This window comes from Ursus arctos, unplaced genomic scaffold (assembly GCF_023065955.2).
Source record: "Ursus arctos isolate Adak ecotype North America unplaced genomic scaffold, UrsArc2.0 scaffold_10, whole genome shotgun sequence".
Lineage (NCBI taxonomy): Eukaryota > Metazoa > Chordata > Mammalia > Carnivora > Ursidae > Ursus > Ursus arctos.
The window spans coordinates 51,250,005-51,270,254 of NW_026622764.1; the positions used below are offsets into that span (position 1 = coordinate 51,250,005).

The window sequence follows — 20,250 nt, forward strand, 5'->3', positions numbered from 1 at the left end:
CCCTGGACTGCAGCACCAAGTCACCTTTCCCTTGGAGTTTCTTGTCATTTGTCATCCCTGTGACTCTGCCACCTACTGAGGGGATGATCCTCTTTTGCTTTAGGACCCTGACTCAAGCGTAAATAGAGGACCCCTTCCTTTATTCTCCACAGAACTGATGAAAGGACTGCCAATTAACTCAAACTTGGTTTTGAAGATTTAGTTCCTTCATGTCCAACTTAAGATCTTCAAGGGTCCTTCCTGCTTGTTTTTAGGGTGATTCCTATAGCTTATCCTAAAATGTGTCTTCAGGATAACCACACTTCAACATAGCCCAGTTGCAGCAGAGATTGCTAAATGTCCAAATTCATGTTCTCCTATTCTAGTCACACAACTTGACTATATTTCCTGGCCTCCCTTGCAGTTTAAGTTTGGCCACAGGGTTGAGTCTTGACCAGTAGAACATGAAAAGGAGTGATGCATACCCCTTCAAGGACTAACTAATTATAAACTTCCCACACGTGCCCCTCCACACATTTTTCTCCTTCTGGCTGGCTGGAGTCAAGATAACCCCCAGCACAAACTTGAAAGTTGTATATTGAAGGTAGGAGAGCCTATATTGTCTTGGTGCCTGAATATATGAGTAGAGGGGACCTCCACTTGAACTTGTTCACCCATGCCTTAAATAAGCAAGAAAAAACCCCCTCCATATTATTCAATCTATATATAAAGTCTATCACAGCACCTAGTATATCCTCATAACACAACAAAGAAATATATGCAAGAGAATCATTTCTCAATTCAGGTGATCAATTTCAAAAGTATAAGAGGGAGCCAAGAAGAGTTGAAGAAGAGAAAAAAAAAAGGATTCTCAAGGATTCAGCTAGGCTGCTTAGGTATTTCAGAACCTTAGTTGGGGGAGGGGAAGGTGAGAAATGGGGAAGAATCTGTTCATCCTTGAGCTTTGTCTTCCTTTCAGTTCTAGAAGCTACCCAGGTCCACAGTATAAAAAAGTATGATAACCTTCCAGAGTTAGGGAGGGTGTCTTGTAAAACTGGTCCTTTTTTAAATTGCTAATGGAAGGAAAAATTGGTGTTACCACTTCAGAGAGTAATTTGACAATACTTAGTGGAGTTGAATATATACATCATGTCTAGGTGCCTACTCTAGAGAAACTCTTGCATAGGTATTTAAAGACACCTGAACAGGGTCATCTAATCCAGCACCATTTGTAAGAGTTTCAGAGATAGAGAGAAGGAAGACAGAGGGATCTGAGGGTGGGAGGGGGTGGGGGAGATGAGAATGGAAAAGAAGAAGGAAATGAACTACATCTATGTCAAGAATTGATGTGGTTCAAATAGTATCCAGTGGGGGAGAAAAAGTTGTAAAAGTATGATACAGTGATCAAAATATCTGAAGGACACAAAACAATAATCTGAATATGTGAGTAGAGGGGGTTGTGTGGTTTCATATATATGTAATAAAATTGGAAAAATGTACATGACGAGAAAAAGAAAAGCAGCCCAAGACATCTGGGAACTCTTCTAATACATCTACACCTCAATGTTATTACAAACTAATCCAACTAAGCCATGTTGTTCTACTAATGGACATAAATGGTCCCACAGATCATCCATTTCACACAAATACATCTCACAAATTACCAAATATTCCCCATCTTGCTAAATGAACGGCGACTTCCTTACCAATTACAGCTTTATACTCATCTAGGCTGTCTTTCCTATACGTAAGATTTATTGAGACACCCAATCATAGAATTGTCCCCACATGCTGATAACACACAATCTAGCGTAATCCCCTGCTTCTTTAGACCCTTCCCAAAATTACCCAACCAAAACCTAAATCCTAATCAGGTATTCCTAGCAGCCTTACTGAGATATCCCACCTTTCTTATGGTGTGTGTTTTCTTTATCTGCAATAAGTAATAAGCCCAGCATGTTCAACTACAGGTGTATCCCTGGTGGTCTTTGGCTGAAGGGCAGTGACAAATGTTACATACCAGAACAGCTGTTACTGCGAGGAGAACGATGGAGGGATGGGGAGAACAGAGAAAGTGTTCATCCATCTCTATGCCATTTAAATTTCTTTTTAAAAATGAACCACATGTAAGCAAAATCTTAGATATGACTTTAGTGGTTGATACATATTTTCTGTGATTTTGAAATGTTTCTCAAAAAGAGAAAAAGCATACATACCATTGTGGTGCCTATTGGGGAAAAGCTTTACACATGGAATTCTAGGTTCCTTAGAACAATAATTTCCAAAATGCCAATAGGAAGACCTGTGTGAGGCTGGTACCATGAAAATCATCTATGGTGCTTCTTGGACTCAAGACTTGGACTTTCTAATTCAGCATGCCTGGAGTTGGATCTGAGAATCTGTGTTTCTCAGAAGCACCCCTGGTGATCTTGAGAACTACTATAGCCATAAAGATGGATATTTAATATGCATAATTCTCTTAGGTCCATGTGATTCTGACTTAAGATTAAATCATGCTATCACATGCATTTGAAAACAAAACCTCAGTGTTTCTTAGGAGCCCTTCTATATGAGTACTATCTAACAATACATTCTTCCTGTCTTTCACAATAGCTTCACAAACCTGAACTTCCCCACTGTGAGGTTTAGGTGAGCAAGTAATCATTCTTATATTCACACATGCATTTGTGCAGGCAACAGATATTTCCTTAGTCTCTGCTTTGTGCTTAGCAATATGGGTTATCGGATAAACTAAACAGATACTGTTTTGCCTGAGTCAGTTTCATGTAAGTGGGTGTGAACAAAAACCATTCATATACTTATAAGCACTCAAAGCTAAATCAGTGGGGAAAAATTTGAGAGTAACAGGATATTAGAATAGTCCTAAAGTATCTTCCCCAATTACAAAGGGAAAAAATAACTTTACAGTGGAGATTACCACAACCAGGTAATGAGAGTTAACATCACCAATAATGAGGACATCAACATCATGTACCCTCTGAAATGATGCTCTGAGGACACAGCATCACTTCTTAGTATTCTGAAAATTAAAACCTCAATCTGATCATAAGAAAACATCAGATAAACCCAAATTTGAGGTACATTCTACAAAGTAACTAACCAGTACTGACTGAAAGTGTCAGGGTCATGAGACATAAAGACAGATTGGAGGAAAAAAAATAGTCATGACCACTAATTATATTATGTGATCCTAAATCAGATCCTAAAATAGAAAAAGAACATTGGTGAGAAATTGGTGAAATTCTGATAAAGCCTGTAGTGTCATATCAATGTTAATTTCCTAGTTTGATAATTGTACTATGGTTATATAAGATATTAACATTAGGGGAAGCTAGGAGAAGATCTTACTGCAAAACGCTATACTACTTTTATAACTTTATCTCTCTTCCTTTCTTTGCTACTGCCACACTCTATACTGTCCGGTCAACCATCTCTCATTCATTACCACTAGCCTTCCTCCCTATCTCAACTACTGTCATCGACATAGAAGTCCTTGATCTCCTCCCTGCCTCCCAGCCCCCAGGCTCTGTTTTTTTTTTTTTTTTAATTTCCTCAACTCCAGTAGCTCTTCCTTCTGCCCCAGACATACCCCTAGAGTCCTACCCTAGATTTTATCATCATTAACAAATATCTTCCCTCCAACATATGAAATGACAGATCTCACTCTTGGACAGAACTTTCTATCCTTCCATGTTCTTTGCACAAACCTCCTCACTAGAATAATTTTCTAGCCTCTTTAAGATTTCCAAACCCCTGTTTCTCCCTTTCTCACCATCAGTTCCCACCCATCTTTACTTACTGGGCAGCTTAGAGCCCACAGTCCATTTTTACAATGTTTCCTTTACAAATGCCTTTAATTCTCTTCCTCCTCTTTCTCAGATAAAGTCAACCATTTGCTTCCTCTGCAGGTGTACCAGAGCAAGTGAATCAAACTTGGAGAAAAATAACATATCAGGTGTTTGGAGATGGTAGGCATGGAGGAGGATGGAGGAGTCGTGGGGTAGATTGGCTTCACTTGAAATTCACCAACACAAACATCACTCTAAACTGAGCCAACACCAACTCCTACATGGACTCAGGCAGTAATGTTGTCTCTAGCTTCTCCATTTCCATTCTTGCCTCCTCAAATCTATCCTTGACACAGCAAATGGTAATCATTTCTTAAAAAGAGTAAAAAAGATTCTGAGGGTTTGCCCCCTATAGTTAAAATAAAACTCAGACCCTGTGCCATGGCCTACACGATCTGTCTGGCTCCTGCCTATCTTGGCAAATTCAGGTTGTCTCATCCTCCACTTCAACCCCAATATACCAGCTCCCTTTCAGATTGATGAATACACCGTGTGCTGTTCCCTCAACCTAGGACCTTCTTCCCTGGTTCTCAGCAGAGCTCACTCTTTCTCATGCCTCCATCTTCAGTTCAAATGCCATTTTCTCAGAGATTCAGGTCTTCCTGATCATGCTAAGGAGATTCTCCCCTCCCTGTATTCTTGATCACTGGTAGAGATCACTATCTTCACCACTAAGTTCTTTCATAGGAATTATAGTCTGTTATCCTATATATTTCTTGGTTAGCTTGTTTATTATCTGAATTTCCACGTTTGGTCATGGGACTGTATTTGTTTATTCATAGTACATACCTAGAACCTAGTCACTTAGTAACCTGGTATAGTGCTTTGCCAATTTTCCTAGAGTTGTCTTTTTCTTACTAATTTGTAGACTTCTTTGTAAAATTAATCCTTTGTGCATTACTCTTGAGGCAAATATTTTCTCCAAGACTCACTTGTAATATTGTTCACTGTGTCTATCATAAATTTTTTTCTGTAGTCAAAACTGTACTTTTCCTTATAGCTTCTGAGTTATGTGCATGACTTATAATTTCTAAAAACATTCTTCACTATATTCTAATTTTGTTGGTTCAATACAATTTGTCAAATTGGCTTTTTGATACTGATTTGAAAGGATACTTTTAGCAATAGCTGATGTCCCAAATACTAAATGCCCATATATGCATGGGCCCATTGTAAATTCTCTTTCATTGAATAGATATATTTATTACAATGCCAATAACACCTTATTACTACCATACTTTTATATTACATAAATGATACGTGGTACAATAAGCCTCTCCCAAGTCCCTTCAATTTTTCATTTTCATGTTTATCTACTTTTAGTATTTTCTCTTTAAACTTGATTTATCAAATTCCACAAAAGGCCTGTTCAGAAGAAATATTATCTTTATAATATTGAATTTTTCCTTTTATAGTACATGGTCTATATTTATTTTCATCTTCTTTTAAGTATTTCATTTATGTAGGCTCTATTTATTAGACATAACCACCTATTTTACAATGTAGATGATTATTTTAAATGGGATTTTTTCTTTCAATTATATTTTATAATGAGCTTTTGACGGTGTATAAGAAAGACAAATATCTACATATTGGCTTTAGATCCATTCATGTTAGTTGAATTATTTGTACCAGTTCTAATAATTTTTTAGTTGATCCCTTTGGGATATTTTAGACAATCAGAGACACTTACCCCTTTCTAAAGAGCCAATATTTAGGCTCTTTATTTCTTTGTTAGAAATAGAAATGGTCTCTAATTGCAGGTCAGTAATAACAAGCACTCTCGTCATCCTGTTCCAGACTTCACTGGCTTTCTTCCTAGAATTTCAAACGAAACCTAATACCTTCCTTGAAGTGTTAGTAGAACTCACTGGAAAAAACCCAACTGGGCCTACGGTCTTTTGTAGGTAAAAGTCAAACTACATTTTCTCTTCCAATTTTTGTTTTTATTCTATTCAGGCTTTAAGTCTAATTATACATATTTTCCCAGGAAATACTTTTTTTCACCCAGATTTCCTCATTTAACAATTAGAAGTAGGACAGTATTTTGCTCTTCCAGAATTTTGGTTATACTTCCTTCCTCGTCCTTGCAGTTCTTTTTTTTCTTTCTTTCTTTTAAAACCAAATAAGTTCAGAATTTGTCTGAAATTTTATCAGAATTTTAAAAACCCTAGTTTTTGGATTAATTTACAGATGATAAATTTCTTTTCTACCTTATTAAAAGATTTTTCTGTATTATCCTTCCATCTCTTCCATCTCTTTGTATTTATTTTATGGTTATAATACTGTCTTAATAAAATGCTTGCTTTTTAATTTCCATTTTTACTAAATGCTTTTAAAACTACATTTTCTAAGTAATTTTGTAGCTACATTCTGTAGATTTTAACATGGGATACTTTAAAATTTGTATTCTTTCATCCCTAAGTAATTTATAATTTCAGTTTTGGTTTCAATTTCTACCCTAACAGTCATTTAGAGAAGGGATTAGAAAAAAAATTTAAGTGAATAGATGTCAAAGCTCCTTATTGCTTAATTTCTAACTTTATTAGATTTTTCTTAGGAATGGTGGCTTTCTAGATTTGGGAGTATTTGGGGGATTTTCTGGGAAACTTTAAAAGCTTAGTCATGGCCAATTGTAGTTGCATCAATATTTTAACATATATATATATATATATATATTTTTTTTTTTTTTTTTTTTTTAAGTAGGCTCCACGCCCAGTGTGGAGCCCAACATGAGGCTTGAACTCATGACTCTGAGATCAAGACCTGAGCTGAAATCAAGAGTCGGACACTTAACCAACTGAGTCACCCGGTCACCCCAAGAATATTTTCATAAACTAGGTACAACACTTTTTAACTGTCTATATAATCACACTGAGCCATTGTTATTTAAATCTTCTATTCCTTGTATTTGTTTTTTGGTTCACTTGATGTGTTCATTTCAATGGAAATAAAAAGGAAAATTTGACAAACCCATTAACTATATTATAGACTTTAGCAGTTTGCTTTATAGGTTTCAAATTGATATGGATTTATAATTCACATTATTTTTTGGGTTACATATTTTATCTCTAGAAAAGACCTTTATCCTGTTGAATGGTTTTCACCTTGAATTCAATTCCGTCTCATACTAATAGTGATATTAATTAATCTGCCTCTTTTGTTAGCATTTATGGTTATATTTTCCATGCTTTTATTTTCAACTCTTGTTTTGTGGCATCTCTTACAGTAGTATATAGCTAGAGTTTCATCTTTTTATGTGATCCAAGAGCATTTCTTTTAATAAGGAAATTTGGTCTATATACCTTTTCTGTGATTGCTGACTTGTTTTTAAGAAAACTTCCACCCTCTTTTCTGCCTTCTGTTGTAATGATCAAATTTTCATTGTATTCATTGTATTTCACTGTTGTATTTTTTCTCCTAAAGTTTTTATGTTATATAGCTTATATATATCCTGTTATATATCCTATAATCCTGTTATATATCCTTTTTTATGTTACACATCCTGTATCCTATCCTATTTGTACATATAGTTAAACACATAAAACACATGTCACTTAGTCTTCTATCAATATGCAGAATTCACAAGCCTTTCCTCATGCAAAGAAAAAAGTACTTATGTTACTTCCTATCTCCCTCTCTTCCTTGTGCCTTTTCTAGCACTAAAATCCTCTATGATATTAATTTGATCATGCCGATTCTTAATTTAAAAACAAAAGATAAAAATCCATCATATACTTGACTATAAATATCACTATCTTCTTTGTTCACAATTATTCTGATATCTTCTCTCTTCCTTTTTCTTGGATTCATTATTTGTTTGACCGGAGTTCATTTTGTGGTAATTTTTTTCAGTAAGGATCTTACTCAGTGATAAAGTTGGCTCCCCAGGTAGCTTGTCTCCAGGATGCGGGGGGGGGGGGGGGGGGGGGGGGGCCACATATGCCCCCAGGTACAGTATATTTGCCAGAAGCACTTTCTGGGCCCCACAGCCTTAATAAATCTCACCTGTCAGAAAGAAGTTCGAGGCCGTATTCTTGGGAACAAAGGCCAGAATCAGCTAGTCCCTCTCTTCTTCCTGTGCTGTCCTTATTTGCAATGACTTTAGATTTTGTTTAGTTTCTCCCTATAAGCACAATACTAGATGTCTTACTTGGATTCTATTGATTAATCTTCTTTTGAATTAGCAACTTTTACTAGTCCCACCCCATGCTCTCCATAAGGGAAGAGAGGCTCAAGGAGTTAAATAATGCTCAGCTAGTGAGCAGATGGGTTATAGTTTGAGCCCAAGTAGTCTGACCCCAGATCTGCCCTCATAAGAAGGAAACACTTGACAGTGTCCCAGCGTCCAACAATAAGAAACTAGTTTAGAAATAAGACACTAGTCAACTTTCATCTTTTACCAATTATTAATTACATATTGAGAAGGCTAGAAGCTGTCCCTGACATCCAGGAGCTGGCCTGGCACTCGAACTAGGCCTTGGTGTTCTGTTGGAAGCAGTTTCACCTAGTATCAACATCAAAAGAGGTCACTCTGTGACTGATGATCCTGACAAAAAAGATACCATTCATTAACGTGTCTGAGCAAAGATACGAGAACCTCCTCTAAACCAAAGCGACAAAATACCCCCAATTCCTAGTTAATTTGTGTGACTGCTACTTCTTTATTAATTACATTACCATTACAATTAATCACTCAAGTCTTCGCTCCTTTTAGATAAGATTAAGATACCTATCACAATCACGCCTGTCTCCTGATAACATTCAACTCAGAACAAAGCCCTGCTTCCTCAAAGCCTCCTCCAGTCACCCTGACACAGGTCCTAGCATGGTCTGAGATCTTCTTACCAACGTGGCCCACAGTTCCCCCACAGTGTGGCTAAGGAGTTTGGAATTCATCCAATAAGAAATGGAAAATAAGTGGCGCTCTTAGAATAGGGTAGAGACATGATTAAAGTTGTGCTTTAGAGAATGAAGTAAGGCAACCAAAAGAAAAAGACAGTGGGCAAAGACGGTAATGAAGCCATTCCAGTGGTCCAGGGGACGACAAGGACATAGCCGCCATAATGCAGGTGGCATGTGATAAATACCTATATGAAGGTGGTAGCAGCGGGAATGAAAAGGAGTTAACATGTACCAGGACATCTGCAGGAAGAATCAATGGTGGGTAGAGATTTTGATATGGTCTTAACCACCAACATGATTTAACATTCACTAGGCAGGGATTCTGTCAGATCAGATGTCCCATGAAATATTCAGTCTTATTCTGAATAAAATAGAGAGGGGATTTTTGTATCTATAAGTTCACTTCATTAGCATAAGATAGAAAGTTATGAATAGGATGACTTTGGATTCACCTTACTTGGATTATAAAATGTGAAGTTGGATTTAAGCCTACCATATGGATAAGGGATCGATTTAGCCCTTAAGTGTCTTTTGGAAGCTCCCATGAAGGGCATTAGAAGTTTTGTGAGCATATTAGAAGGCAAACTTGGGGCCGAAGTGTGCATATTCAGCAGACTGCCTGGATCCTTCACTCTAGGAAACTAAAATAGATGATGATGTGCCTCCTAGGAACTAATCATACAATTATTCAAATGGAAATAAAAGAGATGCATGGTTCTGATGGTAGAAATGAAGTAAACTTTCCAACATTACAACTGACAGGCTGCGCTCAAGGTGGAGCTTGGCACTTTAGGAACAGGAAGGTCCAGTTTTGGAATGAACTTGGTTCCAAGAGTTTTTTCAACTGCAGTTTTAAGAACTGAGGCCCTTCTCCCCTAGAAATAACAGAAGCAGTATCTAGGAATAGAGTACCGCCCAGAGAGGTCACAAAAGCCCACAGACCCGCTACTAAGTTTAACTGTGGTGCTAACCCAGTGTTGGACCTGGAAGAGGATCACATTCATATATGATGAAAATCAGAAGAAGCAGACATACTTCTTCAGTTTTTCTTTCACCTACTCTAGGCAAAATTTAGATCTTGGTTGGAAGAAATGCATCTGTTTACTCCCATCCTACGGGAGCCCCCACCACTGATTAAATAGGCTGAAAATTCAAACCTATCTCTACATCTATCCAAAAGACATTATTAGAAAGATGACTGCAACCCTCAAAATAAGCTACCCTTCAAAATTCTAAACACTGAGATTTTACTCAAGTGTTTTACATCACCTATATCCCAACATTCCCTCTTTGATATATTTTTTTAAAAGCACAGCCAAAGGTTTAGTAACTATTACTTCAAATGCTCAAATCCACTAGTAAAATTGATTAATAGAAAACGCCATCCTGAAAAGTGCCACATTTGACTTTTTATAAGTAAGTAATTACAGAAAGTAAAAATAATGGTGAAAACTACACCAGGGTTAGACGCCTATTTCTACCCTCTGGTTTCACGCTCAAGAATCCTAGAACTAATTCTAAATTGTGAAATGAATCTGTCCCCAGCCAGAGTAGCAGACTTAATGCACCATTAATCTGGTCTGCTCTCAGCTGCCAATTGAAATAGTCACAGTCATTCGATTTTTAAGGAAAAGACAGTACTGCAGAAGTACATTCCAGAGGTCTTTCCATAAAAGCCATCCTGTGTGCTCCATCTGCACATGCAATCTGCTTGTGTATTTCCAGCCAGCTTGCATGGGCAGATTAATGCGTACAATTAGAAAGCAACCTCACAGGCATTCAATAAACTGCCTTCATTATTACACTCAGGAGAGTCCCTTTGGATGTCAATAAAAGCCTAGTTTTCTGCCTGTTAGCTAAATAATTGACAACACTAAAAATAATCAGAAGCAAATGAACGAAGTCAGGAATAAGGTGTTAAGAAAGAGCACATTAAGATTCTCATGGTGGTGCCCCAGGATGCTATCATGAGCTTTTTCTCCAGCAGCTTGGATTTACAGTCTGCTCAAGTCCATGGATTCACTTCTATACAAAAAAAAAAAAAAAAAAAGAAAAACAAAAACAAAAAGAAAAAGAAAGAAAAGAAAAGAAAAGAAAAAAACCACCACCATTCTGGTCTGCTATTTGAACCACATATCACAGTATGCTGAAACTAGCAAGGACATGAGGTATTGACTACTTTGAAAGAATTTCTTACTTGTGTTTCTATTTTGTGTTGCTTGGTTTGACAGCTTCAGGAGAATCTAATTCTTTTGGTGGGGGAGGGGGTGTTGGAGAATGGGGAATAGCCTGGTTGGTCCGGTGAAGACTTTGTGCTATTAGAATTCTAACAGCTCCCCTAGACAATTTTTAAACCATAAACCAATTATAAGAAGGTATGGTAGGGGCTTATTATACAGAGGATCCATGTTTTCCAAGAAGTTCCTTTCATATTTCTAGCTATATAATGATCATTCAGTTCATGAGCTATTAGTCTTTTAATTTCAAAAGTAGTTCAAAACAAAATACTCTTTAAAAAAAACACATATATTTTTTATGTTTCTCAATAGGCTTTAAAAATCAGTTTGAGATACTTCTCATTTTTAGTCAACTCCTTTTTCCTGGTTAACTGGGACTTTCATGATAAGCAGAAGAAAGAGCAAGAGTGAAATGTGCGTGTAATTGAATTCAGCTCCACCAATGGTAGAGGAGGTGGTTGAGGGTAAAACTTCTTTTTTCCCTTCAGAGAAAAAGGGTGATTGATCTCTGGTATTCAGTAACACACAACTCAAAAAGCTGGAGATTATGAAAGAAAGGCAGTTAGGTGACATAACCTCCCATTTCCTTTAGATTCTGAGAATTTCTCATCCTTCACCTTACCATGTTTAAAACTCTTCAGAGAATGGGCTTGTTCAAATTCCTAGTCCTGTACCTAAGACCCCTCATTGGTAAGCAGCTCTTCCCTTTTCCAGCGAAACTAGGATAACACAGAATACATACATTGGTCTTTATTGTCTCTCTAGCCTACAACTGCCCCCATGGCATCCCCTTGTCTCCTTCAACTCCTCTGGCTGGCCTAGAAATACTCTCATTCATCCTCTACCAATGAATGGAAAGGCAATAATATATTAACAACCTTGATCTACTGCCTTCCTCCTGCCATCTCTAAGACAGTTTCTCCTGGTGTTTAGATTCATCTCCACCAGCTCCCTCACCCCCATGCCGGTCTTAGAACAGCAGGGACTCAAATGAGGGCAATGCCTATTTTAACTTAAAAAAGATAACGTCGCTCATTGGCACTTCTACCCAACCCATTCCATCTCCCATTTTTTCTGGCCTGGGTAGCAGAGGCCAAGCCACCTCACTTGCTAAAAGGCAAAGTAAAGCATTGAGAAACTTGCTCCCACTCCTCCCTGGGAGACTTAAAGCAAGAAACTTAAAGCTTAGGATAGAGGAAGGATAATTGCAGTGGAATGAGAAAACTGGAGGACATAACATACTTTAGGGTGTCACATATGCTCACCCCAACATTAGAATAATCTTAAATTCTGAAAATGAGGTACAACAATGGGAAGAGAGAACAGGAGGCAGTCAGATAACAATCCATCCAAAAGTGGAGACCAATTGCCAGTTCTGGGTGGGACCAGAATAGTCTCTACATAACAGTTACTACAAAATAGAAGTCGTCTGATCCATGCAACAAGGACCTCTGTACAAAGTTTCATTTCTGTCTCCATAAAATAAAGACACTTATATGCCATTTATGTAAAATATTTTATTTAATCATTACAAATGACCTAGGGGAGAGATACTGTCATCCCTATTAAAAAAAAAAATGAGGTTTAGTACTTTGTCCAAGGTTACAGCTGGGGAATGGAGCTAGGACTTTGAATCCAGATCTGCTTGGTTTTAATTCTACCACATTTGGAATTAACGTAGGTTTATTTCTAGGTTATATATAATATATTTATTCCTAAGTTATAATATAATAAAAAAATACGGGTTTTGGCTTTTTCTATTCTTTTAAGCAGCTTGCAGGTAATCTAGCTAATGTTAGGACAGGAGCTTATCTTTAAAACCTGTGTAACAGGGTAGATTACCTACATTATATAGTACATAGTAGTTGCCCTATACGTATTAGCTGCTGATATTCACAAGTCCTACTAAAAAAAGTACCTTGGTGTTTGACCACCAATTGGGAATTTTGCCAATAATTGCTAATTTTTTTCTCAATTTTTATCTACAAAAATACAACTGTGACTAGTCCTCAGTCCATTAGATAAACCCCTAGTTAGTTTTGATTCTCCTTGGCTACTTCTTTTCAAATATCATCTTTGTTATATCAGTATTTTGAAAGTTGACATTATCAGAAGTACCTCAGATCACCAAAGAATCAGCCCTCCTAGTTATTTAGAATGGGGAATTTCTCAAACTTAGCAGTATTATTTCAAATCGATTGACTACTAAAGAATACTCTGTGAACCTCAGAACCTCACTTACATAATGACAGAGTTTAATTACATAATTAATATAACAGCCAATAATCCAATATCAGAGGTCTTAAACAGTTACCATCACCTAGAATTTAAAAGCAGAATGAGCAATATGCCTATAAAGGTACAAAGTTCTGAAGATACAAACTTACTATTGCTGGTGCTCTCTAAATGCTTCTCTTCTGAGGTTTTCCTGAAGTCTTTTTTTCTCCTCTAGTTTATTGCTCTGAAATTGCAAATATCAAAATGCCACCTGTTAGGGAAGCTTTAAGCAGAATCATGGTGTTAAAGTTACCCAAGGTCCAGAATCCTAAGGTTCAAGTGGCCCCAGTAGTCCAAGGTGGTACCTACCAGGGCTTCCAAGATGTGCCCTCTCAACCCATGGGCACTGTTTACTGAAAGCCAGGAGCCACAGATTCCTGCCATGGTTCCTCTCTCCCAACTGGATAGGTATAATCACAGAATTGTATTCACATTTTTATTTTATAGTTCAAATGATGGCAACATTTATATTTTAAGAAGTGTTTTCAAGATGGTTTAAGGGAAACATGAAATGTGCACACCAAGTATGTTAAATGAAAATTATAAGAAATTTTAAGAAATGGTTAAGTAGTTCATAAAAATTTATACACACACACACACACACACACACACACACACACACATATATATACCCACATTTGACTCAAAGCATTCAGAAAAAGATTTTCAATAAGCCGACTCAACTCCCTCCTGACTTAGAATTAGATACTTAAAGCTGTTGAGAGATCGAACAGCAAATGTCATAGAAAATGGAATGGAAAGAGTTCTTTTTTTAATTAGCTGTTTGGTGAATCTAGAAACAAAGGACTTCATATTTGATATTACTGTCACCAAGGCTCTGGCATATTTTAATTCAATTTAAATAACCCTGGAGCTTTTTGTTCACTATGAAGTAACTGTCATTTTTTTTTAACTTGCCTATGAAAAACAAGTGAAATTCCTAGAAAACAAGTTTAATGTGGAGTTGAAACAAGTTCTACAACACAGGGGAGACTTGAAGTTTTAAATGAATCCAAGGGAGACAGCAAGCAGCTGGGTTTGCTTTAATAAAAAGAATTGGATTTGCCTAGCAGGAAGACCTGTGAAAAGGGAGTAATGGAAATCATCACTTCTAAACCCTGACATAAGTTTGGCACCATCTTTCAAAGAAGGGGAAAAACTGTTCATGTTGTTCATTTCCATGAAAGTCTTCATGCACACAGAACCACTTACTAGTCCCATTTTGAAAAATAAAATGGAGGTTTCAGTTTCAGAATAAAACAGGAAATTTACTACAAAAGGAATCAATTACAATACAAAGCAATTGGATTATTAATGAAACCAGTTCTAGGAAGCAAACTAATAGAGAATTGTGAACCAAATCAACAGGCTCTCAACCTAGAAAAAAAAATCCTGATACATGAGACCAAAATGATCAATTGTGATGAGCCCCTACATTTCTGGGAAAAAGTAGGGAGCAGTAAAAGACAGCAAGCAAGCAGTAGGGATTCATTAAACCACTATTAGGAATGGTACTTTGACAACAGTGAGAAAACCACACAAGCATCTGGAGACCAGGGCTGGGTTCCTTTAGCAAGGTCAAAAATTGGAAACCATTTTGATCTCTTCACTAATAGATTATGATTGAATTCAACTCATGAAAACAGTTACTCAGTAGCTAAATTCTGTCCAAAAAGGTCTGTTTATCCCTCAGAAGTTGATGGAGAAGTATTCTGCAAAATACCAGAGTACTTAAGAAAATCTATTCAATACCTATCAATGTCGGAGCTGTTTATTATACTAATCTGAATACTTACGTTTAGTCATACTATTTATTTCTTTCCATTTAACAGAGAATTAAGGAGTCATCCAACCATACTTTGTATACACACACACACACACACACACACACACACACTCAAATGCAAAATGTAAAATGTCTAGGGACACCTGGGTGGCTTAGTTGGTTAAGCATTCAACTCTTGGTTTCGGCTTAGGTCATGATCTCAGGGTCATGAGACTGAGCCCCACATGGGGCTCCATGCTGGGTGTGGAATCTATTTGAGATTGTCTTTCTCCCTCTGCCTGTCCCCACCCTGCTCACACATGCACACACACTCTAATTAATTAATTAAAATATCTAGGAGCATGGGGTCTAAAAGAAAAAATTGTGTAATCAGCTCCAGATCCACCATCACTGAGTAACCATAAGCAAATCATTTAGTATTACTGAATCTCATTTGTTCAAACATTTATCAAATGCCTATTATATGCTTGGTACTATGTTAGATGCTGAGAATACAGATATGAACAGAGCAGTGCCTCCTCTGGAAAATTTCAGAGGCTAGTTGGGAACACAGACAACAAAGCAATGATGGCATATAAAACATATTTTATATGTTGGGGGATAGAGGCTTGCAAATTATACGAACAGAGAAAAAGCACAGAAGTAGGTCATCGGGAAATGCTTTCAAAATTTCCACAAACGTTAATTTGGTGTCTACTAAGTGGCAGACCCCATCCTGGGCACAAGATTAACAGTCAGAATGTTAAGGTTGAGGAAATGGGAAGGGGTGGTTATAGATGAATTTATATGCCAAGTAAAGGAGTTTGGACTTCATTAAAGGCAATGATGAGCCATTATGTTATTTTAAGCAGGACAGTAAGCAGCTCACTCTGAACGCAAGGTGGAGAATAAACTGCAGAATATAAAACAAATGGAGTAGTTCTCACAATAACCCAGGCCATAAATTACGAGTCTCAAATTAAGGCAATGGGGACAGAGAAGGATGGGCAAACTCTAGAAAAATGCAGGGAACAGAAATAACAGGAGAGAGGAAAAAAGAAATACTAGGAGGTAGACTATATCAATGAAGGGTGAGTAAGGCAAGGGGGAATAGTACAGGAGGATGGCCATTAAAAGCATCAGAATGAATAGAAGTTTAGTTTTGAACCTACTACATTTTAGATCTACTTGTGGTATATCTAGAGAGAAATATCAAGCATTCAGTAGAATTTGTGGTTCTGGGATTCGGGAATATGGGCTAGAGACACAGATTTCAGAAATCACCAGCATAAGCTGTGACTAACCCTTAAATGTGGAAATGTGAGGACTTTCACCTAAGACTATGGTTGGATAGGTACAGGGATGAGAGAAGACCAACAGATAGGACCTGGATAGAACATCGATAGTAGAAGAACATGTGGGGTGGGAGGAGGATCTGGAAATCCAGAGGGGTGGAATTTGAAGGACAGAATACTTAATAGTTACAACATTACAAAGAGTTTAAATAAATTAGAAATTAGAGTGTCCATTAGGTTTTTTAAATTAAGAGCACCTTTGGTGCTCTTAGCTAGATCAGTACCAGTGGAGTACTAGAGATAGAGGTCAAACTCAGCTCAAAAAAGAACAAATAGAGGTGAGAACTCAAAGAAGGCAGGTCCCTAAGCCAGATGCACTCAGCATCACCTAAGGGACATTTTTAAAAAGTAGAGATTCTTTGTTTCAGGTGATTGCTAGAAGTCGGTCCACAGACTGGCATTTGGGAACCAAACGTGGTGGAGAGGCTTTTGAGCAGCTGAGCCATGACACTTGGCAGGAAGGAGTTGAAAGCAAACCAGAACAGAGAAAGACATTTTGCTTTTAAGAGAACTGAGTAGGATTATGTCCCAAGAGACAGAGGAGGTGGGGGTGGGGGGACAGGAAAGTAACAAGAAAAAAGGGGGCTTAATTGATGGAGCAGGAAGGTTCCTGGGGAGATGGGAGGGAACATGAGATAATAAACACAGGTAGAAGAATCCATCGTCTAACAATGAAGAAAAGCACTTTCTTATTCCTCCTGAGATGGGGTGGGGGTAGAAAGAGCAAAGGAAGAGTACAGAAACAGAAAAATGAAGCTGATGGACTTATGGCCTGATGGACTTTATTTCCCAGAAGGTGAGAGAGGAGATTATGAACTGAAAATGAAAGAAGAGGATAAGAAGAAAGTGAGGGAAGGAAGATCTTGGTAATTAGAAGTGGGCCAGGCCTGCAAAGTGAAGTGCCATACGGTAGGCATTGCTAGAGACCCTGCTGAGAGGGAAGCCCACAAATCTGGTGAGGCAAAAAAAGATAACCCACAAAAGCATGTGTATTTGCTTTCTCCAGCCTCATTCACGGGCGTTTAGTAAAAATGAAATGAATCCATTTGTAAAATAATTCTTTGCCTTCCACACACCAGTTTGATACAACAAAGTCAAGTGAGATAGTATTAAAGCACTTCTCTACATCTATAATTAATTAGGTGAGGGTACCGCAAGTCAGTGATTACTACGTGCTAGGCATTGTACTAAGGGCTTTGCACATATTGTATCCTTTAAGGCTTCCATTCCATTGTATTATTATTAAACCCATTTTACAGATAAGGAAATGGACATTTTTCCTAGTTTATAAAAATAATATTGCAGTATGTACCTCAATGTGGTTTTACACTGTAATCTGTCTTAAATTGTTAGCCCCTGGAGCACCTGGGCGGCTCAGTCCTTAAGCGTCTGCCTTTGGCTCAGGGCGTGATCCCAGAGTCCTGGGATCGAGCCCCATATTAGGCTCCTCCGCTGGGAGCCTGCTTCTTCCTCTCCCACTGCTCCTGCCTGTGTTCCCTCTCTCACTGGCTGTCTCTCTCTCTGTTAAATAAATAAATAGAATCTTTTTAAAAATAATAAATAAATAAATAAATAAATAAATAAATAAATAAATAAATAAAATTGTTAGCCCCTGCTACTACTTGCTTCCTAGAAATAAGTAACAAATGTGATTCCTTCAAAAATATGTATATGTATGCATCTCTGAATCTAATATGCATACCTTATTTTCTATTGGTTAGTTCCTACTTCCCTTTATAGCATTAAAACTAACTAACAGGGGCACCTGTGTGGCTCAGTCGGTTAAGCATCTGCCTTCAGCTCAGGTCATGATCTCAGGGTCCTGGGATTGAGCCCCACATTGGGCTCCTTGCTCAGCGGGAGCCTGCTTCTCCCTCTGCCTGCCTCTTCCCCTGCTTGTGCTCGCTCTCTCTCTCTCTCGCTATTTCTCTCTCTAATAAATAAATAAAATCTTAAAAAGAAAAGGCTTTAAAACTAACAATGCTCCTCAGTGTCTGCATAAAACACCCTGACCTCCAGTGCTCCAAATGACTATCAGCTTTGTGACTTTATAGTTTACTAGAAAGAAGAAGGAAAATCATCGGATGCCACCCAGATATCTGACTGGTTTCCTGCCCTTTCTAAGGTTATGAGACCCCAAAATGTTCTGAGTATTAGATGAAAGTATTTATAAACTGTATACCACTGTATAATATTATTTCAAACATAAGTAGATCAAAGGCAGAATAAGAGGAATCCAGGAGGTAGGAAGGGTCTTTAACATGGAATCGGAAGATTTTCAGGTTTCAAGTGTGTGGCTGTTATGAAACTCTGGGGGAAAAAAAATCGAATTATTACCTAATCCATCAATGTGATTATGAGGGGAAATCCTGGTAGAGGTTTACTCCCCAGCACAAAATTCAGGTAAAAGGCTTTTTGTGAGAATTTATGAAAACCTGTGTAGTTATCCTGCAAGATCCAGTCGGCAAAGTACGTGTACCCTATATGCTGCCTTTGTTTAACGACTTTGTTTCACTCTGATGTTCTAATATTTTAGTGGTGTTTTCTGTTTTTGTAGATTTCCAGAAAGAGAAGCTAATACATTATCATAAAACCACACGAGTTGTATTTGTTTCCTCTTGTTGCTGTAACAAATCGCCAAAACTTAGTGGCTTCAAACAATGCAAATTTACTCTGATAATCTTACAGCTCTGGAGGCTGAAAGTCCAAGACGGTCTCACTGGGTTAAAGTCAAGGTGTCAGCAGGACTAGTTTTCTTTGGAGCCCAGGGGAGAATCTTCCTTCTTGTCTTTTCTAGCTTCTAGAGGCCACCTACATTCCTTGGCTCATGGCCCCTTCCCCCATCTTAAAGCCAGCAGTGGCAGGCCGGATCTTTCTCCCGCTGCCATCAGTGCTCCATCTCCCGCCTGCCTCTTTCAGTCTGATTACATTGGAGCCACCTGGATAACACAGGGGTCTCTATTTGAAGGCAAGTTGATTAGCAACATTAATTTCACCTGAAAATGTAACCCCCCCCCTCCCACCTTTGCCATGTAACATAATACATTCCTAGGTTCCGGGGATTAGAATGCGGAGGGGCAGGGGAGGGGGCCTTACTCTGCCTACTGCATGGCTTATAATCTAGTTTTATATCAATGAGCATCAGACATATAATATGCCAGATACTTCACGAAATCTTTGCCCTTCTTAGCCCTCAGAGGCTTGGCTTTGGAATGGGTGTGGTAGGGAAGGTGAGGGAGGCCCTCTTTCACTTAGGGCTAAACAAGCAGTGTGCTGATAAACTTAGCCACCAGCCCTAGCAAAGAGGAGGAGGGGAAGGTTGACTTGTAGCATTTACTGATTTCTGTGGTGAAAATACTTCCGCCATGGTCGGTTTCAAGTTACCAAGATGAAGTCCAGGAGGCTCTAGTACACACCAAGGGATAAACACATAACCTCAACATATCCTAGTACAGAAAATAAAAGTTTGTTTGGAATATCCAAGTGCCCTTTCCAAATTTCCCCTTCCTGAACCCACTGACATGACCAGATGCTAAAGAGCTGGCTGCCTTTCACACCCCTGTGCTTATTAAAAATCAAAGACCACTCACATGTGCTAGCAGGGAATACAGTTCACTCTCCCCTCACTCACACACAGGTGGTGACCAATTAGAGACCCCGTGTTCCATGGTGACCCCTCCTGGGAGAGGGAAAACTGAAGGGCAAGAGGGGTTAAGACCAGAGGCCAAGCTAGGGAGTCTCAGGTGGCAACAGGCTGCTTGGTTTCTACTTGACTCAGAGTTTCTGGACAGTAGCCATTTGCCTGGGGAGAAGGGTGGTATTTTGCAAGCTGCTGTCCATATGCATGTTTGTTGTGCATTTTA

The 20,250-nt window shown here is 38.2% G+C and overlaps 1 protein-coding gene and 1 long non-coding RNA gene across 4 annotated transcripts in view; one reads left to right on the top strand and one right to left on the bottom strand.

Annotated features, from left to right (window-relative positions):
* The window catches only part of LOC125281807 (uncharacterized), a 58,995-nt gene extending 52,269 nt beyond the window's left edge, over positions 1–6,726 (top strand). The window contains exon 4 of the long non-coding RNA XR_007188937.2: positions 6,555–6,726. This is a non-coding gene — a long non-coding RNA (uncharacterized LOC125281807). The remainder of the gene's footprint in view (positions 1–6,554) is intronic.
* The window catches only part of EPSTI1 (epithelial stromal interaction 1), an 86,990-nt gene that overhangs the window by 42,039 nt on the left and 24,701 nt on the right, over positions 1–20,250 (bottom strand). For all 3 annotated transcript variants that reach the window (XM_026493327.4, XM_057308417.1, XM_057308418.1), the window contains exon 6: positions 13,378–13,451. In XM_026493327.4, coding sequence (XP_026349112.1) covers positions 13,378–13,451 — 74 coding nt within the window. The remainder of the gene's footprint in view (positions 1–13,377; positions 13,452–20,250) is intronic.